Raw genomic sequence first — 27,834 nt, forward strand, 5'->3', positions numbered from 1 at the left:
ACAGTTCTAATTACCTAAAGCAACCAATCATAAGGGAGCATTTACTGGTCACCTGTTTAAAAGCAAACATCTTATTGGTTGCTATGGGTAACTACACCTGGGCAAACTCAGTGCCATTTATTTTGCATACATAAGCTGTGGCCTCATGCTGAGACAATTTGCAATTGGTCTTTAATTAATTATTGTATTTATTTTTGGAGTTCTTGGAATTTCAGTAGCTATATGGTTGCTAGGATCAAATTTACCCTAGCAACCATTTAATGGTTTGAATAAGAGACTGGGAGGTGAAATAGGAGAGGGCCTGAACAGAAAGAGAAGTATAATAACAATGAAATGGCAGCCTCACAAATTAATATTTTTTTTGGTTACCAGGGTCAGCGACCCCCTATCTTAATGCTGCATGTGGCTGTGGGAGGGATGTGAGATTTTTATGCCATTGTTTTGCAATAATTTGCCCCCAATAGTAGTTTAGGGCAACCCTTTGCTATTCCGCTGATCCGGAAGTAAATGTGACTCAATGACTCTCTAATACAGAGTTTGTTTATTCCTTATGGAAATACAGTAGATGTGCAAAACAGAGTTACAAATCCAACCGAAGGGGACAGAGATCCAGAGATTGTAAAAAATAAATAAGCTCTATAGAGAAACAGGGAAATATTCTGTTATAACCTTTGTACATAGGAACATACATAGCGCCGTCTGCCCCCCTTACCCTCCCGCAGGGCAAACGCTTTCAGAAAACAGTTAGTAAAATATATATATATATATCTATATACAGAAATGGAAGGATTCCTTTATAAAACCACCGTGCACAAAACAAACACCAAACGCACATTAGAAGCACAAATCTTTTTTTAAAAAAACCTGTTTTTCCAAAACCACAGACTTTTTTCTTGCCGTCTAAACTTCTGTACCATTTCTCTCTCTCTGTACAATTAGCACCTCAGAGGTGTCCTTTATAAAATGAAAATAAAGTGCGGTAACGGTTAGAACTGATATTTCGCATGAATATATATATACCATTCAGTGCAATTCCCCGGCACGGCGGAAGCGCTAACATGCGTGTGTTATACAGCTGTCTCGCTTCTCTATAACATGAGGTTCTATGTACATGGAGAAAATGTAATACTTGTAGAAAACACAATATATTGTTACAGTCTCCCCCACCCCTCTATTAAATAAACCCAAGATTACGGATGATAAAAGGGCAATATACACAGCAATTACATTCAGCCTTATCAGGATCCAACCGCTGTTTCTGGTATCCCGACACCTCTTGCGGGAAAAGAGTCAAATCATCTTTGGATATTGATGCACAAATGGCCCCCGTTCCTGTTTAACCCAATAAATACCAGAGATATTCGGATGCTCTAATTATTCAGAGCCTTATAAGAGCTTATTAGAAACAAACGTTTCCTTACATTTAAAGGCACCGGCACATTTTTCTAATACTGAGTTTGTTGGGAGCCCCCGTTCCATTTTACTGGGGTAGATTTGGGAGCAGTGACTGGTGACTAGAGGATTTCCCGATGTTGTGGTGCTATATGGGCCGACCTATACAGTACTCAGACCAAGTACCAAACGGCCGGTACTGATATCCGTACAGCCACTTTTATACCCTTCTATCCATTTAGTGACCACCTGAATAACCAGAACAACAGTGAAGGGAGAGATTTAAAGAAACATCTCTCTAAACAGTCCCCCAACTTGCCAAAAGTGCCCAACCAAACCTGGGTATGTATGGCCCGCTCAACTCCCAGTTAATGGTCAGCTGGTTGCCCATGAGCCTTTTGGAGCATCAAAAACCTTCACTCTTTTGCCAGTTATAACAGGGAGGCAGAGCAAGCTGTTGGAGTGGCCCCTATGGGGCACCGGCTGCTGACCCCCCACTGCTCCCGTGCACAGCAAAGGAGTTCCTCCTCTCAGAGCCAAGAGATTCTGCAGCAGCTGCAGCACTGGCCTATGTTATAGATAAGTGACCCAAGCCTCTATCCCTGAGCAACCAGCCTAGGACTCATTTAGTCAACTGAGCCAATCTTTGCCCTATTTGGCCTGTTCTTATGCATCTTTTGTGTCATGAATTTGAATCTTCATAGTTCGTGAGGCAACTCCTTAAGAAAGGACCTAAAGGACGTGGGACCTGCAGGGGCAGCACTGAGGTATAACATTAATCATGTACATTGGCATCATAGCACCATCAGAACCTTGTATCATTTACCCTCGGCTTCCCCATTACCAGCCGGGCTGTCGCTGTTTTCTATTTGGCCAAATAAGCGCATCAGGGACCTGGCACCCTCCTACCTGCTCATACCAAACAATGGAAGGCAACGGTAGTTTATCAGAAATCCACAAGTTCTAGATCCCTGAGAAACATTTGTGGTCTTGAACCCCCTGTTGATCCGGTAAAAAGGAGACCATCCACCTCCAGCATTCACTGCCTCTACTTGATCCTCACAACTAAGCCTCCTGCACTGGGTAACCAAAGTGGCCTCCCTAGCCAATTAGCAGTTAGCAGATTAAAATGAAACCCAAGTCAATAAATGTGGACGTCCCTTTCAGGGCTTTCACTTAATCCTGCCATTGTAAGTTTTAAAAGAAAAACAAACAAACCAAACACAAATGTATAAAATTCTGACTCCGGTATCCTACCATATCCCACAAGCAAATGCTGTCAGTGAGATCCTACCCAGCAGCGGAAGTACATTCTGATACCATTTGGGCCGTCAGCGACTACAACCAGTTTTACAAGTGGTTCTGATGCCATGCAACAGTTTCTGCACCGAGTGTCTTTTTCCTGTCCCGCCCACAGACTGCTAAGGCCTCATCTTGTGAAATAACAGACTGCACTGGGAATTAGAGGGCTACCGAGAGTGCACTTGCATAACGACCGCTCTTCCATACAATGCCCGTAACTGCTGGGTCACACGTTTGACTCTATAAAGGATCGCTTTGGTTTAGAGGAAGGCATAGCACTTAGATTTGTCTCTTTAACTAACAAGGACTGTGATCTAGATATAGAGTCGGGGTACGGCTGGGGGGCAGCTTTGGCTACCCTTGGATCCTGCAAGTGACTGGGCCTCAGACCCTTTCCATCTTCCATACCATTATGCATGTTGTCCCCAGAGGAGCTGGGCATAGTTTTGTGATTGCCATAACCAGGAACCTGCCTGGCAGGCATTTTATCAAAGTTTGCACTTGGGACGGTCCCAGCAGAGGGGGTGTCTTTCTGAAAACCTTCTATGGCCTGATTATTCCAACTCCGCCCCGGCGGTGGGTTCTGCTGTAACGATCTCGCTGCTTTATCCATGATGCCCATGAAGGGAATGTTGCGGAGTCTGTGTTCAGTTGTCCCACTTTGTGGCTGGTTCAGTTTCCCTTCTTTACTGCGCACGTCAGGTACTTTAACGCCTTCGGAGAAGCTGCTGCTTGAGAGTAAGCCATGAGATGGCATTTTTTTGCTGCCAGCCCCTAGAGTCTTTCCACCATTGGGTGTCTGGGCTTCCGGCACCTCGAGATGAGCCAGTAGTTTTTCTGCTGTTCTAGCACTAAAGGAGCCTGAAGCTTTATAGGAACACCCCACATCGCTGGCATGCTTTTGGATGCCATGTCCTGTTGGCATTTTATCGCTGTATGCCAGGGCGTGAGCTCCTACACTATTGGATCCAGAAGATACAAGATTTGCCCCATCTCTATTGAAAGCCAGGCTGGCAGGGTTTGAAGAGTTTCGGGAAGAACCAGAGCTGAGTGGTGTTAATGTTGATGGTAAAGGAGCCTTGTAGGCACCAAAACCACTTCCAGTCCTGGAAGCCAACTGCAAAGAATTCATATGCTGATTGGTTTTGACAATTTGGGCTTGCTTAGTAGGCTGCTTTACCAGTGCCTGCTGCAAACCTACATTCTTACTGGGCTGTTCCACAGGGCATTCGGGCCTGTTTTTCTGATTCACGTGTTCCTGAATCCTGTTGCTGCCGAGAGGGAAGTCCTGGGTATGAGGAGATGCTTGGAGATGATCGTCATGCTGTGGGCTTTCCTCTTCTTGGGTCTCGTCAAAACTTGGGCTGCTCAGGGTCTCCCCGAGAGATTCCTCCTCGTGATCAGATTCAGTATGGGCTTGGGAGGGAGGCTGGAACTGCTTCTGCTGTGTCCTTTGCTGCTGCTTGTATTCCTCTTCCACTCTGCTCAGAAGTCTCTTTATTTCTAGATTGTTTGGACACAACTTCAGGGCTTCGTGGAGGTCTGCAAGAGCTGCCACAAACTGCCTGTAAGGCACAAACAACAAGATGCCTATGAATTATTATTTACTCACTGTAAAAGTATTTATACCCCTAATGATGCAAATACTCACACTAATTAACAACTCACTATGCCTCATAACAACATACAGGTCATTAGCACAATAACTAAGACTTTACATAGGTGTGGTCCCTGGGATTATTAATCAATTAACATCCATCATGTCTGCAGTCATGTATAAATGTTTATTGGCTCCATACTTGGGATACCATTTAAGGAGGAAGCAGTTACAATGACAGAGAGGGGTGACTTTGGGGCACACTTGGCAGGAGCTACAGAGAGGAAGACTGCTCCGCTTGTTGGGGTTCCATGGAAACAGTAGCAAAGTGGATGGGAGCCTGGGGTAGCACCGGGGCACAGCATTTAGCATTGGAGTTTGTATGTTCTTCCTGTGCTTATATGGATCTCCTCTGTATACCCCCTGGGTACCCTAAGGAAACCAACGTAATCCCATAGTAGAGCTTACTATCTAGGCCCCCTGTGACTTAGCCTGTAAGCTTTGCTGGGGTGGGGACTGTAGCTCTGTAAAGCACTGTGGGATATGTTTGGTCAATATAAATAAAGGATAAATAACTGAAATGTGCAAACAGCTCTCTCACCTGCTGCTTCTCTTAGCGCGGGCCCTGGCGTAATAGGCTTCGTGGCATTTTGGTTTCAGCTCCAGCGCTTTGGTGGCAAACTCCTCAGCCATTCCAAAATCCTTTGTGAAGAAACAGAGAGGTGGTTATTGTAACAACTCTAGGCGCGATTATCCCCATTCTACAAGCACCTAGATTCAGGAGCAACCACGTTACCCACACATACAGTAGTGTAGCGAAACTTGTGTTATACCTATTATGGCCACCACTGAAAGGTCTCTAAACAATGGGCAATGAAGAGCCTATAAATCCATAGGGGGAGGTTAGGTCATGCAAGCAAAGATTAGTATTTTTTAAAGAAGAACTAAACCCTAAAAAATGAATATGGCTAAAAATGCCATGTTTTATATAGTAAACTTATTTTACCAGCCTAAAGGTTCAGCATCTCTATAGTAGTAATTATTCAGGCCTTCAAAGTTGCTCCCTATCTTGGATTTTGTTAGGGGTGTCAGTGGCACTGCACATGCTCAGTGGGCTCTGGGCAGCTGTTGAGAAGCTAAGCTTAGGGATCGTCGCAAATTATCTAACAGAAAATGAGGTTTACCTGTTGCAGAAGCTGATGCTACAGGGCTGATTAGTAAATTATGATTCTAATAACACTGATTTCACAGCTCCATGTGCTAATAAACTGTATTATTTACTAATCAGTCTTATATTGTGACATTTATATTCTATACAGTATATTGTGAGTGGGCCCTAAGATCAGGTAAGTGACAGCAGCACAGAGTATGTGCAGTGAATCAGCAGAAAAGAAGATGGGGAGCTACTAGGGGCATCTTTGGGGGTACAGATCTTCCCTGCTAAAGGGCCATGGTTGCCTTGGGTTGGTACAAAAGCCCAAGCATAATGTACAACATTTCTAGCCTACTTCTTTAGCCAGGCTTTAGTTCTCCTTTAAAGGGGAAATATGCTCTCTATTTAAATACCTATAGATCTGCTGGTGGTCATAATCAGATCTCATATTACAAGAGACATATATAGATCTGTTGCAATGAACAGAAGCAGGTAGGTAAGTATATATACTCAGCACCTGTGTGAGCCGGTACATACAGGTGTATCAATACTGAACCTTTTACTTACGTTTGTTTTCCTGCGACACCGCGACAAATTGAGAAACAGAGACACGCGGAGTTCATTAAATGCTTTAATTTCCTCGGCAAACCCTTCTCGGGGAAACTTGCGCAGGGCGTACTGGTACCTCTGTGCAGCTTCTTTCATCTTCCCTTTCTGCAGCACAAGAACGCCACATAAGCAAATGTACTTTATATATATATACATACATATAGGGCTGTGCAGCCCCGGCACCGCAGTACAACACTGCGTGCTCTCCCTTAGCCACTTACTCGGTACAGCAGATTCCCTTCGTCCATTAACTTCTGCAGCAGGATGATCAGAATGTCGGGTTTAGAAGTAGCCATTGCCCAGGCTGCGTTTCCTGTAAAGAAAATATATATATATATATTATAGATATGTACATAACATAGTGTATGTATCACAGGCAAGCAGTGCTCCGGCCAGATAGGCTGCCCGCTTACATGAATAGGGAACACGGATATATTTCCTTTACATACAGAGGTGAAGAGGCCGTTTGTCTGTGTAACGCAGCACAGATGTCACTGACACAAAGACAGGAAAATGACATCAGTTTCCTTACACCAAATCTTTCACCTTTGCCGCTCCTTACATATAACCTCTCTCTTAAAGGGAAACTACAGTCTATATATACTGTACAAGTGGCTCCTAAGCCAGAGAATATTTAGTATATGATTCATAAACATTTATTTATAAGGTGTGGGACTTATTTGCTCCTGCTATCTTTGAGCTCTAGCAGTAACAAGAAGCGCCATACATATATATTAAAGGGGATATTCACCTTTAAATTAATGTTTAGTATTTTGTAGAAAATGTTATTCTGAGATCATTTGCAGTTGGTCCTCATTTTTATTTCTGAATTACGGAAAAGCCGTCTCCCATAGACTCTATTTTAATCATGTAATTCAAATTTTTAAAAATGATTCCCTTTTCTCTGTAATAATAAAACAGTACCTGTACTTGATCCCAACTAAGATATAATTACCCCTTATTGGGGGCAGAACAATTCTATTGGGTTTATTTAATGGTTAAATGATTCCCTTTTCTCTGTAATAATAAAACAGTACCTGTACTTGATCCCAACTAAGATATAATTACCCCTTATTGGGGCAGAACAGCCCTATTGGGTTTATTTCATGGTTAAATGATTCCCTTTTCTCTGTAATAATAAAACAGTACCTGTACTTGATCCCAACTAAGATATAATTACCCCTTATTGGGGGCAGAACAGCCCTATTGGGTTTATTTCATGGTTAAATGATTTCCTTTTCTCTGTAATAATAAAACAGTACCTGTACTTGATCCCAACTAAGATATAATTACCCCTTATTGGGGGCAGAACAGCCCTATTGGGTTTATTTAATGTTTAAATGATTATTTAGTAGACTTAAGGTATGGAGATCCAAATTACAGAATGATCCCTTATCCAGAAAGCCCCAGGTCCAGGGTCGGACTGGGTCAGCGGGGCTCCAGGAGAAAACCTGGTGGGCTCCGCTGGCCCGCTGAAAGTAAGTTTAATTTACGTGCCTCTAAGGGAGGGGGTCAGGAGTGTGGGGGGGTCACGATGGCCCTTGGGGTGGCAGCCCCAATGGGCCCTGAACCCCCCAGTCCGACCCTGCTCAGGTCTTGAGCATTCAGGATAATAGGTCCCATACCTGTATTTAGCTTTTTGTTTAGCAGCTATCCAGTTTGAAATGTCAGCAGCTATCTGGTTGCTAGAGTGCAAGTTAATGGCTTGAAACAGAGACAGGCATATGAATAGAGGAGGACCTTAATAGAAGAAAAAGTAACGAAAAGTAACAATAATAAAAAGATTGTTGCTCACAAATCAATTGTTTTTTGGCTGCTGGGGTCAGTGACCCCCCCCCCCCCCCCATTTGAAAGCTGCAAAGAGGAAAGAAAATAATGCAAAAACTATAATAGTTGTGCCCATTTGTTCAGTTTAAGTCTCTGCCAGGCCCTGCCACCCTCTCAGCACCCTGGGGCTGTTTCTACCAAGGGTGCGCAACGTGATCTTTTCTTTGCAGCAAACAGAAACCCCTTGACAGATCCGTACGAGAGTGAAAATGTCCATTCACGTTTCCTTTGATAATCAGGACAGTGAGGAAATAATTTGTACCTAGTTTGGCTCCTTTCCTGAGAAGCGTTACAACCACGGCGGTATTTCGGCATCCAATGGCTCGGTCCAAAGGACGCATCCCGCTATAGTCGACATGTTCGATCATGGCTCCGTTATCCACCAAATACTGCACCTGCATGAAGCCAACATCCAACACGGAGTTTAAGTATTTACTCTGTATAAAGTCTAGCAATCAGCACTTGCGTTATTATTATTATTGTGCTGCCTATGGAGAAAGCAACAAGCTCTATGGGCTCCGTATGAGCGTGCCAGGGTCAGCTCGCTTGGCTCCACGGCGGCACAGGAGTAACTGGGGGAGGAATAAACTTTTTCTGTTCTGCAAAATATCTGCAACTCCCTCTGAAGGGTTTAAACCTTTACTATAAACTCAGAGAAAGTTCTGTCGGCTGTACTCCATCTTTAAAATAAAACAGATAAAGACCATTCCCCCATATAATGTATATAGACGGATGTGCGCGCTGGGCTTTAGGCACGGAATGCAGAGCGCTGGCATCTCACAAATATGTAAATAGAAGATTAGATATGAATTTTACCAGTACTGTGCATGTGTTTAGAAAGCACTGAGGTTCCATTAATGATACATTAAAGCTCTGTGAAATGTTCCGCACATTCCTACAATGCAAAGGGCAAGGAATAGAACGTACAATTTCCGCATCACCGTAGAAAGCGGCCAAGTCGAGTGGCGTGCGTCCGTTCCTATCCATCTGATCGATGGCTGAGCCCCTTTCCACCAGACACTGAACCACAGCCTTGTGGCCCTTTAAACAAGCCCAGCTTAGCGCGGTCAGACCCTCCTTGTCCAGCGCCGCAATGTCTGCACCTGGAACAGAGAACCCAATATTGTACAGTCTGCACAGCAGCGGTGGAGCTACAGAGCTCAGCTGGCCAAGTGCAAACTCTGCCCCATGTGTTACATTAGGCCCCATATTAGCCCCAAGCTTGTGCTTTCCCTCTTATTAGCTTTATTCAACAAAACAGTAAGTTGAAGAGAATTCTCACCTTCAGAGAGAAGGAACTCCACAGTGCCACAGTGGCCCTCGCAGGCAGCCACCATCAGCGGAGTGCGGCCCTGCTTGTCGCTAGTGTTGACGTCACAGCCGTGCTGTAGGAGGAGCCTGGCAATCTGCAGGGAATCAACAAGTGACAACAAGTTATTAACAGGGATGTTTATATGTAAAGATAATAACAATAATAATGTACAACCACAAACCAATCCCCCCACCCCAGACATGTTGCTACATTTTCATTGGCTGCTAAGTGTAGACCATCAGCAATGTCCAACCTGCAGCCCCCAAGCTGTTCAATAGACTATGTAGCAAACAAGGCAAAGTTGTGCTCACCACTAAATTTTTAACCATTAAGTGGGGTGCAATGAGGCTGTAACCTGTCAGCTGTCTGTATGTATGTGCTGTCTATATGAATTTTGTGGTCTCAGCCTCATTGCACCCCCGCTTAATGGTTAAAAATGTAGTGGTGAGCATAACTTTCCCTTGTTTGCTATAGTTTATACAGGAGCAGTGGCCGCTCCATGTTGTGGCCCCACCTTTCCCAACCATAGTCATGTGATCCATCCCAGTGGAGCCAATAAAGGGCAACCATTTGAGGAGTTAACCTTGAAAGCAAGTAAGTTGCAGGTTAAATGTATATTGAAGCAGTAGAATTCATAATGAATCAGATAAAAGTGAGTGTAGGACCGGCCAGACCGGGGGTGACTGTGACATAGTCGGCCAGCTTATATATATTACAATATATGGACAAACAATCACTGTTTTGCTTTGGGGATTTGTATCGCTTTAAATCTGACCCTTCTTAACACACAGGCACAAAAACCCCACATATTGCAGTATATACATGAACACGTACAGAATGTGCACTCTCCCCCATTATATGAGAAAGTGGACTTTTCCGACGGTACATAAGGGGCCACATAGAACGTTCGGCTGGCTCCCACCCAAAGGCCATGTCCAACTGTAGGCGTGATGTGGCAGGGAGTGCATTGTGCCCAGAACTGTATGAAGTGCAATGAATAGATCCGTCTCCACTTAAAAGGCTAAATGAATAACACAAAGCAAGTGGCATCACAAAGAGCCAGACTATCTCATTAGAATTTCTATGGCGATGTCTCTTTAGGGCAAGAGAAAAAAAAAAGAGCTTTCAAACTCCCTCTTGTTGGAAATATTATTTGGCCAGTTTTACGGTGGGGTGGAGGGGCCCAGAGAAGCTGAATTAATGAGCTCCTTGGCTACTACAAAATAATACTTGTTCCACATGTAAGTATCTCTCTTATTCTCCCTTATAGTCAGGCAGCTGCACAGCCTCAAATTATTCCCACCAACCCCATCAGCCATAGCCATAAATCAATATTCATCAATACATTAGGGCACAGTAACTGGCAGCAGCCGCACATCAGTAGGAATGCTTATTACCCAATAGTCATGTGATTTTTAAAGGGAAACTGTACCCTATTCTACTATTCTATTTCATGTTTATTTTCCTTTATAGCTATGGGACACATTGGGACACACTGCAATTTCACCTGTTGCTGGAATCACCCCCAAAGGATGGGTGGCACCCCAGCTTCTAAGTGCCCGCTATGGCATACATAGTGATGTCACCAGTAGGGGGCAGGGCAAGCATTCCATGATACAGGCACCTACAGAAGACATGAGCCTAGCCTAGGACTTCCAGCCTGGGTAGAGAGGCTCTGTCTGTAGCAAAACTCAATTTTTAATCAAATTCATTTGGGCTTTAGTTGTTGGTCACACTCGGCTAAACGCTACTATCTGCACCAGTTGAGTGGTCACTGGGGGAACTCCTACACATTCTCACGCGGCCTTTGACATGAGGTTAAATGGCCAATTTGCAGTCTGGAGAATAGGGGGCGGTAGCTGTTTCTGTTCAAACAATATACACAATTTAATGACATGCATCCCATTTCAACACCCCCCATACATACTCTGTCCCCCAGCTATAAATTACTATAGGAGAGGACACGGCTTATTTATTCCTATGGAAGGGAGGGACAGCCCACTCTAATGAGGAAGAGGAAGGGGGAGATTATTTGCTAATTTGAAGTCCCTTACAGGGAGGGAATGGGCTATAAAGCACTAACTAATGAGGTTACTGTCACACAGGGTGCGGCTAACAGCAATTAAAACTGTCCTAAACACGACAACGTATCTTCCAATGGATTAGGGCCCATCGGGCGCAACACACTTCGTGCAACTATTCCCTTGCCACCCTATCCAAGCAACTGATCTACCAGTCACATGGGGGAATTATTCTCCCATTGGGCAGTTTGCATGGCAGCTGTGGTTCTGCCCACAGATCAACGGACCCTCGGCTGCAAGCTACCTGTGTGGCTTAGCCCTCTGATTGCAGAATGACATTTAATACATAAGTTATTCTTGTAGAGATGGGTCTAACCTCCAGTCCTCCGGGTGTGGTGGAAGCACAGCACAGCTGACGAGGGATGCTGGGAGATTTCCCCAGGGGGCATATCTTGGGTACCCTTATGGGCAGACCCACAGGCCAGCACAGTAAAACAGCAGGACTGTTCCATGAGGAACGGGGGGTGTCACTGTTCCCATACCTGCCAGTGTCCTTGTCTCACAGAACAGAACAAAGGAGAGATCCCACGCCTGTTGACTCGGGATAAAATGGCTCCATGGTTGATCAGCAGCTCACACACCTCCAGTTTGCCCCGTCCAGCCGCTGCTGTGAGAGCTGATACATACAGAGCAATAGTTAGCCAACATGTAGCATTATTGTATATACACAGCCCTTCATATATACCAATGTGGAACCTCATCCCTGATGCACAAACAAGCATACACATAATATTTCTCATGATGGACAGAAATGTAAATGAATAGAGAAGCAGCAGAGCGAATGCAAATGGAGCCCAGGGTATTTCTGCTTCATGTCTCCGGCAGCCCCGGGGCCACATTTACTGGCAGATATTTAGTAATTGAGCCCAGGGGAGTGAGCGCAATAGCATTAAAGCTGGAGAAGATGTCAGTGAGAGAAAGGATGGAGTCCAACAACACTTTTTGCAGCTTAAGCTGATTACAAACAAATGAATAAGTCATGTTCCAGGAAAAAAATGGGAGCGCGGCGCGTGGCAGGAATCCATCAAGTTATTATCACTGGTGAAACAAGGACGTGCAAACACAGCGCTAGAGTCAAGTATGATTGTTATAATGGGTGCAATGAGGGGTGACTGGTCTGGTCCGGATGAGCTAAAATAAGTTTTGGATGAATGGAAATTTTCAGATTAGAGGAAAATACCAATAACTGATTCTGATTGTTATCCCCCATAATTAAAAAGAATTTTTGAGCCTACAGGCACGGGGGCCTTTGTGCCCAACTGGTAATAGCCCAATTATGTGCCGTGTCACTGTACTTGCTTAATGGGCACGGTGCTGGGGTAGCCTACAAATTTCATCCATGTATGTTTAAAGGAAGCCATTTATGCTTTTCTGGAGAAAGTCTCCTAGGAAGGTGAAGCTTTGTATGAATTGAGAATTTGTTGGGGCTCCCCTTTTGGATATCTATGTTTCTTCATGCATTTTTAACAGTTTCAATTACAAATTTAGAAGGCAACAGAAATACAAAAAGTAAACTGACACACACTTAAAAGGGTTGTTCGCCTTTAAGTTATAGAATGTCTTATTCCTGGCAACTTTGCAATTGGTCTTCATATTTTCTATAGTTTTTGCATTATTTCCCTTCCTCTTCTACATCATTTCAGCTTTCAAATGGGGGTCACTGACTCCGGAAGACCCCAGATCATGGCAGACTACATCTAAACCTTCTATTTACAGTCATGGCCCAAATTGTTGGAAAAAATCAAGTATTTCTCACAGAAAAGTATTGCAAAACACATGTTTTGCTATACACATGTTTATTCCCTTTGTGTGTATTGGAACAGAACAAAAAAGGGAGGAAAAAAAGCAAATTGGACATAAACTCCAAAAAAGTCCATGACTGTAGGTCAGGCATCTCAGACTAGAGCTTAAGCATCTTCTATTCATGTAACTTGCTGGTGCTATAAATCAACAAATGATGATGATGATGTAGCAACGCCCAGACCAGAGCACCTGACTACATATAGGCCTTTTTAGTTTGCCCAGAGCCATGCTTTCCCACATTACATAGTAACCATAGGTGTGCGCTCCCACAATTCCTTTGCACTTTGTATTAAAAACAAAAACCTTCCTCCTCTTATTCTCTCACACACACATTGTACATAGGCCAAGCTCTAGTGTAGACTAAAGAAGCCCAATCTCTATATTTCTAGGTGCGACCTACTACACCAGGCCAGGCTACCCAGTGTAGGCCCCAGCAATGTTAAACATACTGGCTGATGTCTATACAGCCAAGCAGAAAACAAACCAACCCTGGATCCGTCCTCAGCCCTGGATCTAACAATGCAGGAAACAAGGAGGGAGAAGAAAGAAGCAATAAAGACAAAGAATGCTGGAGATAATTATGGCCTGTTGTTTACCATGGATTATGGCGGCAGCCTGCGAGCTACACCCTGAAATCCAGTTTACCATATTCGGAAAGTGGCTAACCCACAGCGTTCTTAAATAAACAGTATCATGGCAAAGCTATGCTCAGGAATTCCGTCTATTCTAGTGCTGAGAGACCACCTTTTATCCCAAGCTCAGGCTCCCAGCAGCTCTGTGACCATTAACCTCTTTCCTCCCAGCGGAGCCCGCCACACACCGAGCATCTGAATCCCATTCACTGTCACTCCTTCTCTGTCTAACAGTTACTTATAACAAGCAGAAGAAAATGATAGGACAGGCAAAGAGTCAAATAAATACCCCATCAGCAAAAGGCCGAGTAGGGCAAACCTAGACGAGAGTTGAGGGCTGGGAGAGCAAGAGTCCTGGCAGGAAGATGAAACAACACTGGGAACAGGGAGGATGTTATTGTCTCCCCTCGGCAGCAGAAAGGATCTGACAGCAGGATAAAAAGAAAATAATGACATAACAGTGAATGGTATCCGGGGCAGCTGAGAAATGGCCACAAGTTCCCAGAAGGCCCAAGCTCTGCCTAATATACAGCATTATAAATAATAATGCTAACAGTATGGGATCTATTATCTGGAAAGCTCTGAAGTGCACCAATGCCATGTCATGCCATGCCAATGCCATGTGTAACTGACGGCACGTGGGCCTAGCCCGGCAGGTCTGGACTGGGATTTAAAATAGACCCTGGCATTCCAAGTACACAGAGGCCCAAACAGCCCCCGCCAGGCCAATAAATAGTGACTGTCTATGGCACCTTACAGCAGCCCCTCTGGCATTTGCCAGAACCCACAGATTGCCAAGTTCACACCTGGGCCAGGGTGCAGAATTTGCCCCTGACCACCCACCCTCCATACGTGCAACAACATGACCCCTTGCAAGCGCACTAGGGGCAGTGCCTATTTCTCAGCTAATTGCTGACTTTGTTCCCCAACCTGGTGCTCCTATACACTAAAAAATGCGCCGGCCTAGGGTACCCTAACCAGGGCAATATCTGTATGTTCTCCCTGTGCTCACGTGGGGTTCCTTCGGTTTCCTTCCACACTTTGAAATTATCCAGGCAGGTTAATTGGCTCTTAATATAAGGAAATATAGTGTGTATGATAGGGACCATAGATTGTAAGCTCCACTGGGGCAGGGACTGACGGGAATGGTTGTATAGTTTCTGTAAAGCGCTGTGGGATATGTTGGTGCTATATCAATAAAGGATAATATTAATAATGGTACTAAGTTTGGAGTTTCCTTAGGAAGGTTTGAAACCATTAAACACTTATAGATTAATTGGCCTGTCCTTAACATCCCCAACTGCATTATGGGGTGGGGGTGGTAGAGACAGAGAGCTGAAATGGGCCTGCCAATTGACAGTAACTAATATTCTGTTCCATGCAGATGTCTCGCATTCCCACTTATATTATAACACCATTAGACTGCACACTATTTAGCAATCTTGGCTTCAGTGAGGCACTTAATGGGTACTGGGCAAACAATCAAAAATAGCCGAGCAGAAGCCGATGCCAAATACCAGGGCAGTGCCAAGTTTCTTTTTTTTCCACAAGAAAATATTCCCTATATACCAGCATATTCTGTCTTCTATTTCTTCTCTATTACATAGGTTAAGGTGTGTGCTGAAGATAATAAAGCTGTATATTTCCATATATGCTGCAGACATGCTCTTAAACATATCAAGTACTGTTACTAATGCAGTCTACTGAGCAAGCAATATGGCTGCTCCTATTCATATGTATAAATACAAGAGAAACTACAGCAAAATGAACTGTATTTATAAACTGAATATAGCCTTCCCTTTAACATACACAGGAGAGTACTCTTGATGAAGCTCTTTCCCAAAGCACATACAAATCAATCCACAGCACCCAATCTAGGAGGGAGGGGAGGATATAATGATACAGTGAATAAGAAGGCAAAGGCGCTCTGGCACACTGGCAGGACTGTAGCTTGTTCAGCTGAAGGATCGAGGCGTGGCATGGGAAAGGAATTATAATGTTTCGCTGGAACAGAACATTAGAGAATTTGAGCCGGGCAAGTCCAAGGATGGACTGGGTGCATTCAGCTTGTTTCCTTTGTTTAGGCTTGTCTGCCGGGATAACAAGCGGAGCCGGCTGTAGGAAGTGCATTTTTGATGGCATGTTTAGATACTTCCCCTTTAATAATATCATTGGCTCAGTGCATCAGACCTCAAGACACAGTGCTTGCAATTACAGGTACTTAACAATTAATTTTCATGTAGAGGAATGAGATCTATTCAGTTCTATCCAACTCTGAAATACAAGGAATGACATTTGCTATAGGATCCCTATTTATACAATTCTTCTTTTTATATTTACTGATGGGAAAAGAATCCATTAAGCTTGGAAGAAAGGAGGTTCCGTCCATCTCCAGGCCTCACAATACATTCTTCCATACAATTTTCTATACAGGGTTCTGCCTGGCCACTAAAGGGGCCTAGCACTGGCCAAAGGGTTACTGCAGTACCTGTTTCTCCCCATAGTGTGTCATTTTCATTGATATCCAATGGGTGGTCCTTGCCCTGGTTCAGGAGACATTTCACAACCTGCAAAAAATGATAATGACATTTTGTCAGAAAGAACCAAACAAAACTGTAATACAGAAGGGATCTACCCAACTCTCCCCAGACATTAACCACTCTTGCCTCAAACACCCCATAGTGTGGGCAGCTTCAGACACCCTGTTGTGGTTTAGGCACTTAACCCTTTTTTCAAAATAAAGGCCATGTCCCTAAAAGCTAAAGGATGTTCAGAAAAGCAATGTCTCAGCCCAACAAAGGAGTATCTGGGGGTTACCGCATCGCCTGTGGGAATATGCATAATTCTAACTCATGGCCCCGTCCCTGGCATTGAAAACTGGAAGTTCATTTAAGTTCCCCAACCTTCCCCCCATCCTGTCGCACTTCCATAACATTGCTGCCTACTTATTGTATGAGGCAGAACAATGGCAGGCAACACAATCATAGCTGCCCCGGCCCAGTTATCTTGGGTCACGCTATATTCCTATACAGCTAACAATGTGTGTATACTACATTATATATATATATATATATATATATATATATATATATATATATATATATATATATATATATATATATATATATATATATATATATATATAGATAGATATAGTAGAAAGAGTGCCGCACACACAGGGACTTGATACAAAAGAAAAAGTGGTTTTATTGAAAAAATTCCAACGTTTCGAGCACAATCTGTGCTCTTCCTCAGGGAAAAACCTGAGGAAGAGCACAGATTGTGCTCGAAACGTTAGAATTTTTTCAATAAAACCACTTTTTCTTTTGTATCAAGTCCCTGTGTGTGCGGCACTCTTTCTACTATATTTTTGTTTTTTGACCTGCACCAAGGGCATTTGGACTTGTATAGGGTGTGCTCCTCCCTGTATACTATATATATATAGATAGATAGATAGATAGATAGATACATGATAGATAGATAGATAGATGATTGATAGATAGATGATTGATAGATATATATATATAGATAGATAGATATATGATAGATAGATTAGATAGATAGATTAGACAAATGATAGATTAGATAGATGATAGATAGATAGATTAAATAGATATATAGATAGATAGATAGATAGATAGATAGATAGATTAAATAGATAGATAGATAGATTAAATAGATATATAGATAGATAGATAGATAGATTAAATAGATATATAGATAGATGATATATAGATAGATAGATTAGATAAATGATAGATTAGATAGATGATAGATGGATAGATTAAATAGATATATAGATATATAGATAGATAGATAGATAGATAGATAGATAGAATAGATAAATAGATAGATGATAGATGATAGATAGATAGATGATTGATAGATAGATGATTGATAGAGAGAGAGAGAGAGAGAAAGAGAGAGAGAGAGAGAGAGCGATAGATATTATGATTAGAGAGGATACAGAAGAGTTTTAAAGTAAGGACCATTAAAGGGGAAGCTTACCTACAAAATAACTATTAGCATGTTATAGATAAAATGAGAAAGGGAGAACATCATTCTTTTTCATTTCTCGGATATTTCTGACAGGCAGACTGTAGCTTGCTTGCTAGGGTAATTACGTGTCAGTGAATCACATGACACAAGTGACACGGTATTAATTGAGATTATTTCCTGTTATTATTAATTAGGAAATGCCACAATTGTCAACATTCCTTTCTCTATTTAGCTCACATAGAAAGGAGTCACTAGCAGTAAAGTTTAATGGCATTTAACAGGAGCGGAGGACATTCCTGCACATCAAGTGATGTTAAAAACTAGTAAGCAGTACAAAAACAAAAAAAAACGGGATAATGTGGCCTTTAATCACTGCTTGCGCAGCACTGGCTGGTAGGGCTGAGATTACACAGAAGCTGCTGGAAGGTTGTTTTGCATTTTACTGTTCCTTACAACATAACAAATGGTAGGGAAGCCTGTTACGAGAGGGGCACGACTGGCTCCATAAAGGTTTAGTCTCTGGTTTCCAACACCATCATGAAATATGACCCTGGCGGCTAATAGTTCTCCCTTGGCTGTGAAAAAGCGCCATTTTTTGATTGTTATGGAGCAGAAACCACCTCTAGACACTCTCTGGGGGGGGGGGGGGGAGCTAATGCCGGGCACTGTAATTATGAAATATTTGCCTGTTAGCCCAGACCTTAACTGCCATATTGGAACTAGCATGAGGTGCCCATTCCCAGGATCAGTGTATAACTCACAAAAGCGATTAGACTCTCTACATACCAGGTGACAGTGACTCCCACCATAGATCCATCCAAGTTCCATGGTGATGCCACGTGTTTACTGGAAAGCTACAGATCAAAAGAGCTGGTATGGAGAGGGTTAAACAAGTTTCCTACATTTGCCAAGTTAAAGTCTAGTTGTTAGCCTACTCTGCTGGGTAGCCAATCACAATGAGCTCAGTGAGTTCAATTTGGCTTTGTCTGCTGACCTAACCACTAACAGATCCTTGTTGAGCCTACTCTGAGCCTTCTAACATGAGCAAGGTAGTGGACTGACAAAAGCCAGATACCAGTCAGATACATTCTAATATACCATGCTGCCTTTAAAGGAGAAGGAAAAGTAAAAACTCAGTAAGCTTTATCAGAAAGTTCTAAGTAAATACAGCCATAAGCACTCACAGAAATCAAAAGAAACACAGGATTTATTGTCTCCTTTTTTGTAAACATGTTCTTCTGTATCAGACTTCCTCTCTCAAAAAAAACCTTCATTCCCAGGGCCAGAGACAGCCGTGCAGCTCTCTCCTCTCTCCTGCTCCCCCCTCCCATAAGAATTGATAAGAATTCACTCCCTCTCCCATCAGATCTGAGCTACCAACGGCTAGAGCTACAGCAAGGAAGCTATGAAGACCAAGCTAAAATGGCAGCTGCTATCTTAAATAAACAGAGGGAGCTTCTAGGGCTCTTTACTCAGGTAAGGTAAATCTTTCTGCAGAATAAATATGGCATTCTAGGTGGCACTAATGTGTCTAATCTATTGGCAGTAAAATGCCTTTCCTTCTTCTTTAAAACCTCTCCCTTCCTAGATTTACACAGTAGAAATATAACAAGCTGAATATTTCTTTTGTCCGTATTGGTATTGACCGTACCAGTTAGAAGTGTTCCTAGGCTGCCAATGTCGCAGGCAGGTTGGCACAAGCTCCATACCACCTCCCACGAGCCACTCATTGTGTTACAAGGCAATTATAAGAAAGCAGTCGGGGCATGGAATGATGACACAGGCAGGAACAACTGGCTTTGTTTCCTCCTCGCACACCGACATAATACAGTATATGAATGCCAGAAAAGTATTTTCCTATACCAAGCACACTTCTGTGGCATTAAAGCTGCCGGATACATACGCACCTCCGAGTGTCCCATGCTACAGGCTGCCGTCAGTGCTTGCTGCAGAGCTTGGCCTTTTCGTACGTAGCTTGGCTGCTGGCTGGAGGGCGACCAATCACAACGCAGTAAATATTTAACGATATCGCAATGTCCTCGTAGCGCACTGTGCACCAGAGCGCACTGGCCTTTTTTGTCCATGTGATCAACCTACGAATCAGAATAAGATAATGCTGTTACTATTGCAATTCTTGACTAATATGCATATGTACCCCCTTTCATATTTGGAGTTTCATTTTAGTTTTCTTTGTCTTTCCTACTTTTCAGACTCTACGGGACTCTATTAAGCTTCAGCAAAACACAAGGACATCATTTGTTTTACAAAGGCGGCCTCTTGTAGTGGTATATATATATATATATATATATATATATATATATATATATATATATATATATATAATAGAAAGAGTGCCGCACACATAGGGACTTGATACAAAAGAAAAAGTGGTTTTATTGAAAAAAATTGTTGTTTTTTTCAATAAAACCACTTTTTCTTTTGTATCAAGTCCCTGTGTGTGCGGCACACTTTCTATTATATTTTTGTTTTTGACCTGCATTTGGCATTTGGACTTGTATAGGGTGTGCTCCTCCCTGTATACTATATTATATATATATATATATATATATATATATATATATATATATATATATATATATATATATATATATATATATATATATATATATATATATATATATATATATATATATATATATATATATATATAAATAAAACAGTCCACACGACAGCACCACACTCCAAAATCTGCTGCTCTGCAGCTGCCCCTGTGCACGGGATATCATATAAATATCAAAATAAAACAGCCAGCACCAAGGGTCTTTGTATTTCAAAAAATCTCTTGTGTATTATAATTGCATGTACAACCGATGTTTCGGTCCCTTGAAAAAGGTCCCAAAAGGGACCAAAACGTCGGTTGTACATGCAATTATAATACACAAGAGATTTTTTGAAATACAAAGACCCTTGGTGCTGGCTGTTTTATTTTGATATATATATATATATATATATATATATATATATACTGTATATATACATACACACACGAAACGTAAATAAAAAAATTAAATATCTTCCATAGTCTCTAATGCAACAGTGCCCCCCCAAGGCCAAATTAGCACGTTTCTGTTTTTCTGCCGGGACTGTGCCATATGAGAATGATGCTATAAGATGGCATAATACCTTACATAGCATGTTAGACAATAAGTAATAAATGTGGCTATGGCTCAGTAGCACAGGATTGCCAAACCGTGAGGAATTATTATTATTATTTTTATTATTATTATTAAAACAATAATACAGGGTGTTCACACTTCACGCATGGGAATCTTCATTTTGTGAGCTCACAGATGTAGGCGCGTGTGTGTTTGTGGGGCAGCAGACGTTATAAAAACCATATCACAATCAGGCTAATTAATGGGCGGTGAATGTTATTACAGTGGCATGCTATTATTTGCAAAGTGAAACTGTCCTGCCAAAAACAATGTGGCGGCTATTAAGAAGCTGGTTTAGGAAGCCCAGTGCGTGTAATTATTTATATACGAGAGCATCTGGCGATTCTGACAAGCACCAATAGGAAGGAGTGCGCAGTAGCCATCATAGTCTGCAGTAGAGAGCCATGGGGACCAGCTGGTTCTGATGGTACCGAGATACAGGTTGAATATGGGCTGGGCAAGGGCTAGCAGAACAAATTTTGTTCCCCCCCCCCCTCAACTCTTTTTCTTCCTCTCTCCTGCACCCATGATAGTATCACTTCATTGTTCTGAGGCAGGTAATGGAACCCAATAAAAGGTGCCGTGGGGTAGGTGCAGGTATGGTCATGGGTAAGGAACCAGACCAAGCAAGCCATGCAAGGACATTAAGACTGCACAGATCACTTGATTCAACCCTAGGTCCCAATGAAGAGATCACTAGATAAAAATGGAGGTGCCCGAATAAGGCCAGGCATCCCTGGCCAGAGAGTGCTGGGGGCCAGTTAAGCACAAGAAAAACATGATTTCTAAATGTGTCGCACAAGGATCTACTGACATGGACTGGGCAACAATGACCCTAAGAAGATAGGTAAAAAGAGGTCAAACACTTCAAAAACAGCTGTGTTTGTTGCTTCTACTACTGTCAGTACAAGAAACATGTGTATAAGGGAATTAGTTTTTCCTCCAATGTTGAGTCTGTAAAGCACCTTTCCACCACAGGAAACAACACAACATAAAGCGAGCGCTGCTCTATGCTGGATTGTTGGCTCAGTAGGCTGAGCGTATTAAAACGGATATTTGCCTCACAGATATGAGGTAAAACTTAAAAATAAATCAAATAAGCCATGTATCCTGCTGAACAGATGTGTGTGCCTACCAGGGGAACTTTAAATGGAAAATCCAATTTACACCAAGGCATCTTCATTGAGGCGTGATCACACCTCCCTGGCATGTGTGTAATAGAGAAAACCTGCTAATTTACTTACAACTGAGAGCAAGAGAAATTAGGGGCAGGAGTTAGAGAGACATAGAGAGACACATACAGCTGATTAGTGAGTTTTTTTCTGAGTTTGTTATTAACTGTTCAGTAAAACATAGGAACAGATCATTATCACACCTGTATGAGAGTACTGAATGTTGTCAAAACAAAGTTTGCTCCATCTATAGCTACAACCACATCTGTATACGGAGCAGAAATGGCTCCCTGCATGGGTAGTTGATTAAACTAAATCAGCTCTTGTGGAAATGTCTATATCCTACTACACAGGTAGTGACTAGTCCTAGCAAGACCAAGCTCTATGGGAAAGCTATGAGGTACAAGAGCTGCCTATTACTCTCAATCAGTGGTACAAGGCTAAGTATCCCATGATTACGAGGGAGAACTTCCCAATTAGCAGGAAACCAATATAATTTGGTAAGAATTGATGGATCAGTGGCATGGAGGCTCAGCCTGAAAGCCAGTTAGACATATAGATGAGATCAATGGGGAAAATACATATTTAGTCTTCCAGCTTCACCTGAAAGCTCAGCTTCAAGGTAAAGAAGAGTGAGATTGAGGGCAAAACTGTACCCTATATATTCTTAGAACATTGCATAAATGACTGAACTATCAATTATCCTATATCTGTAACCCTGTTATGAGCTAAGGGGAGAACTAACCAAAGATCTTCAAGAGGGTCTTGAACTAAGTCCCACCGCATAGACAAGAGAAGAATTTTCCCCAAATCTCTCTCTTACAACCCAGTATGTCATATGAGCTTACCTTAGCGCCTCTCTTGCACAGAAGTAAGACAATGTTCATATGGCCAGATGCAGCTGCGTAGCAAAGCGGGGTCATGCCGTTTTCAGACATCCCGTCCACTGAGGCCCCAAACTCCAGCAGAAGACTGACCATCTCTTCGTGGCCCAGGTGGGCCTGCACACACTGAATTGGGGCATTGTTCAAGACTTCGGTCCTGTAGTTGACGTTGGCTCCGGCCAGTATGAGAAGCCGGCTTACCTGCAGAGACAATTCACATATGTTTCCTGTAATGCTACAGGGGGTCTACTATACAATATCTGGGCAGCGATCAGGACGTGGACGCAGTCTGTTTGATGGCTCTGCACGTGGCCCAGAGGAATAAATTATAGGATTAGCCCTCATTGTCTCGCCCCTTGTGGGGGTCAGATTTGCTTAGATGCCTATACTTCTTGGCCTGGCCAAACACACACATCTTAGCTCCTCTGGAAAAAACCTACACAGGTCTAATTAGTAGGCCCAGACCCTCATCCAATAGGATCACTAATCAACCAATCCCAAAATGCTAAAGCTTTAGACAATATCATTAAACTAGAGGGACATCATCCAAAGGAAAGTGCGGCAGAAGATGCAAAGGGAGGGGGAAAAGTTAATTTGCTAGAGGGTAAAATACTTTAAAAGCCTCTGACTTGTTAGCTGTGAATGCTGGGATTGCAGGAACCCCTGACATGTTGTTGAAAAGTTTCATAATGACAGGGAGAAGCTGAAGTGCATTAGAGGGAGAGATAAGTGGCTATTAATAGGGAAAGGAGCAGAATCCCTTGCTTGGCAATAGATGGAAAGTGAGAGAGTCCTACAAATATTTTTGGAAGAAAAGGGCTGAACGGAAAAAGAAATATCATGAAACAGAAGCATCGATGCCAAGAAACGGCTTCACTGCATAACAGCTTATTTTGCACCTTATTTGCCCCTATCAGAAGCTGCCATACTGCTTGCAGCCCTGAAATAATCAACATATTCAACATTTCTAAATTAACCTTTTAATCACAAGGTTCCTCTTCAACAGAATCTGATCACATATGATCACAGCTACTGCACTACAACTCCCAGCACCCCCAATGGCGGCTCAGCCAGGGCCATGAGTAGTTCTGGCAGAGCTTATCAAGCACACGGAACCCTCATTCTCTTGAAATTTCAACAACTAAATTTTTTCTTGTGTTCCAGTTACCTCAGCTGAGGTAGTCACTGCTTCTTATGACCACTAGATGCCGCTGTTCTGCTGATCGCAATGGAAAATGACTCCGGGGAGGAGGTTTAATGGTAAAATGTGCAAAATATGCAGAGAATGAAAGTGCCATCACCCTTTACTGTCAATTTTTAAATGGAAAATACACAGAAAAAGCTACTCCTTAAATCCCTTATAAAAGGAATGCAATTAAGCCAACGGCTGCTGCCATCTCAGGGTTTATCGGAGGGTCCGGCACAGCGAGAATGTTCACCTGCGTGAGATTTACCTTGGATTCCATCCAACACGCACAGCGCTGCACTTTCACTCTTGTGACATGTTTACATTCAGTAAATAACACTCCTATCCAACTGAAACTGCTCCTGCTCGCTCCCCCCACAGCACGTTCAATGGGTGCATTAATGATGAGCGCCATGCCAGCCCCTGATACATATATAATATATTCTATATTTCTCATTTAATAGTCAGTGAAGCAGAACGCATTTGCGTTGCCTTATGAAAGCCCCACTTGTTTGCCAACCGCTATAATCTCCCCTCATATCCAGCAATGGCCTCAAACATCATAAAACGCTGCAATTAATGCCCAGCGGGAGGCGGCCCCCGTGCTATTTAATGATGGAAATACTGAATTTTAACAGCTTCTTGGGGAGACTGAAACATAACATGAACCAAACTAGCCGAGGCCCCCGGGAGAGAAAGTGACAGAGATAAAGTGAAAAGAGAAAGGGTTACGAGAGAGCGGATGGGAATATAATGCACGAGTCGTGATCTGGCGTGTCCTTCCGTACAGCAGGGGCTGATCACGCTGCCCTATGGAGCACAGGAAGGAAGACTAAATGCTGGCCGGAACCATTACACAATATAAAACACATCATGTAAAGACTCATGTGCTTCCTTTGCCTAGGATAAGCCACGCATTTAGCTCTCTGAGCGGGCTGAAGAAAGCAATGGATTTAAAGGCCACATTAGTACTAACATTTTAAAAAGGTGATTTATCATAGAAATTAAATGTAACTAGGCCATTTAGATTTAACACTTTATTTTCCATGTAAAGTGGGCAGGTCCAGACTTGGATTTAAAATAAGCCCTGACATTTTAAGTACACAGAGGCCCAAACAGCACCCCCACAGGCCCAATAAATAGTGAGTGTCTATGGCATCTTACAGCAGCCCCTCTGGCATTTGCCTGAACCCACAGATTGCCAGTCTGGGCCTGAAAGTGGGCAGAAAGAAGTTGGCAGGTACAGGTTTGTGGCAAATCGTGGGCATGGGTCCTTAGTACATTAGTGGAAGCTGGGCACCTTTACACCAAGGATGGGGATAACCTCCATAGCATCACAAAAAGCACAGTCAAGACTCAAGTTTCCCTTCCCATGAATGGCTCAGTCACGCACTATGAATATTCAGGTCACATGTTCTGCTGATGGAAAGCCTTCACCCCCACGCTGATAAATGGGCTCGCTCCCTTCCCAAACTCAATGGCCTCTCTCCTCATCTGACTTGAAGGACAGAGAGCTTTCAGGAAAGGGGGCCACTGCTTTGTTGCTACATTTTAACAGAGCGGAAATTCAGCGAGAGCATTTTCTTTTCTTTTTGAGACAAAACACAAAAAATCTGCACCAGTAGCAAATTCTGTACCTTCACATTGGGAGTGTATAAGTTCCTCAGGGAGGCGAGAGCCGCCGATAATCCATCGGTGCTGTAACCGATCCACAAGGCCTGCAACGTACTGGAGGAGATGCCATTCTTCTTGCTCATTCCCTGAAACAAGTAAAAGTAGTAACATTCAGTTTTATGTTTATTAGCCTATTATATAGCTTATTAGCCTATAATCATATAAAACACAGTGAAACTACGGACCTAAACAAGGTTATGGTTCATCTGCTTTTGCTTAGCTTTCATCAACCATTCTGAAGCCATCATGGAAGCCGGTCCCTTTCATTGCAGCCCTAGTGTCAAACAGGTGATTTTTTTTTTAATGGGGGCAAGGTGGTTCTGATCCAAGCAAGCAGGGTTCTGGGTTAAGTAGCACTGCCTTGGGTGCCAATAATTCTTGGCCCAGCTCAGACAATACTGGGAGCTGTAGTTACAGCAACGCTAGATACTGGTTGGAATCCATTACCTATAACATACTGTATATAGCCTTACATTTCTTTTAAAGGCTTGAAAGAGGAAACATGACTATGGGGCAGATATGCAGTACTGTAGCCCTGACCTCTCATAAGGACAGCTAACTTTCAAGGTGACCCTAATCAAAAATATCCCTGCAAATCCACATGCAACTCTCCATGGATAAATGTATGGAGAGAGACGTACTCTTGCCTACAGGAACGCCTAAGCGTAGATGGGCCTCCTCTGGCCAGTAAAGTGTGGCTATAGTGAATGGAAGAAGTAGAATAGCACAGCTGGGCAAACATTAAGTCTATAGGCAGATCAATATAAATGCCATCTATTAAAAGATGCATAATTGAAACCTTATTCTGCGCATTCCCCTACTGCCAGAAAGGCATCTTTTCCCACTGTACTTATTACACGGAAACCCTCTCTCTGTCTTCTAATTAAATAATTACTTCCAGTACTTAATTATCCAGAGGAAAAGGGGGTGAGTCTCTGGCTAAAAAAAAATAAAACAAAAAAAAAAAAAATGGAAATTCAGTTTTCCTTCTGTTATTTTCCATGTAAGTTGAGGCAACACAGAGGCGTTCCGTCCCTGGCAGGATTATTTTTAGTGGCCTTAAAAGTGTTCCGTCTGTGTTTACTGCATGGCTGGAATTTAACTTGCAAACAATTTACATTTCCCTCCCAGCAAATGCCCTTGGAATTCTTTATTCCTTTTGTTCCATGATTAATGTTTCAAGAGCTAAATTGGCTAAATGAAGATGACTTTTAATGTTATGACAGTGGTTAACTCATGCTGCTAAAGGCTCCAGGAGGGGATTAACTGGAAATGGCCCACCCAACCAGTTGCCAAGCTCTTGGGATCCTAGGGCACGGTGGGACAAACTTAGCTGGGATTGGACATATCTGCATGCTGCAGACTGAACAGATTTATGTGCAGCCATGCAGCATGCATCTAAATTAATTGCTAACGAGCCATGCAGGAATGTGGTTTCAATATGTGGCCAGTATCAAAGGGGTGAGATGCAACCGTAACTGGACATAGTTCTGAGCAGTAAATTCACTATATAAAGTAGATCTTTGCAGGCTGCTCCCACACTTGTTTGTATCATATGTGCATATTTTGAGTGGAATTTTTATCCTGGTGCTGTTGTACAACCAAACAAACTCTGAGCAGCTCAAAGAAGGCAGTTCAAATAAGAGTGTTGACACTAGGGTCTTATGTTCGGCCCCCACGAGGACTATCCAATTTTTCTGTGGTTAACAGTTAATTAACCAATTAACCCGGCTCAAGGTATCAATGGAAAATTCCTAATAGGTTGAGGCTGACTTGGAATTCCATGCTGGTGGTCTCTCGGGAGAATGAACCAGTGGAATTCTGCTATGGGCAATGACTTCCATTTGGCTGCCTAATTTGTGAACTACAAATCCCAGCACCATCAACAATTTTGAACATTTGGGAATGTAAGCTTGGTTCCCTGAAGCACTGGTTTGCAAACTGTGAGGCTGGCCTAATAGGACCCAGAGCGGTGGAACGGCGCGCAACCTGAAGGCTAATTAGGCCTTTGAGAGTAAATATATATATATATATA

The 27,834-nt window shown here is 42.8% G+C and overlaps 1 protein-coding gene across 4 annotated transcripts in view; it reads right to left on the reverse strand.

Moving 5' to 3' along the window:
- Nucleotides 1-521: 521 nt before the first annotated feature.
- Nucleotides 522-27,834, reverse strand: part of tanc1 (tetratricopeptide repeat, ankyrin repeat and coiled-coil containing 1) — a 132,244-nt gene continuing 104,931 nt past the window's right edge. For 3 of the 4 annotated variants that reach the window (XM_004917689.4, XM_004917690.4, XM_018097469.2), the window contains 12 exons: nt 25,763-25,885; nt 22,904-23,140; nt 19,615-19,800; nt 16,197-16,275; nt 11,756-11,889; nt 9,163-9,286; nt 8,808-8,983; nt 8,143-8,275; nt 6,275-6,366; nt 6,012-6,158; nt 4,893-4,993; nt 522-4,259 (listed from right to left, as the gene is read on the reverse strand). In XM_004917689.4, coding sequence (XP_004917746.1) covers nt 2,921-4,259; nt 4,893-4,993; nt 6,012-6,158; nt 6,275-6,366; nt 8,143-8,275; nt 8,808-8,983; nt 9,163-9,286; nt 11,756-11,889; nt 16,197-16,275; nt 19,615-19,800; nt 22,904-23,140; nt 25,763-25,885 — 2,871 coding nt within the window. In that variant the 3' untranslated portion in view covers nt 522-2,920. Of the gene's footprint in view, nt 4,260-4,888; nt 4,994-6,011; nt 6,159-6,274; nt 6,367-8,142; nt 8,276-8,807; nt 8,984-9,162; nt 9,287-11,755; nt 11,890-16,196; nt 16,276-19,614; nt 19,801-22,903; nt 23,141-25,762; nt 25,886-27,834 lie in introns of those variants that run through there. The other variant, XM_012971011.3, reaches the window with a different exon arrangement.

This window comes from Xenopus tropicalis, chromosome 9 (genome assembly GCF_000004195.4).
Source record: "Xenopus tropicalis strain Nigerian chromosome 9, UCB_Xtro_10.0, whole genome shotgun sequence".
In the NCBI taxonomy this organism is placed as follows: domain Eukaryota; kingdom Metazoa; phylum Chordata; class Amphibia; order Anura; family Pipidae; genus Xenopus; species Xenopus tropicalis.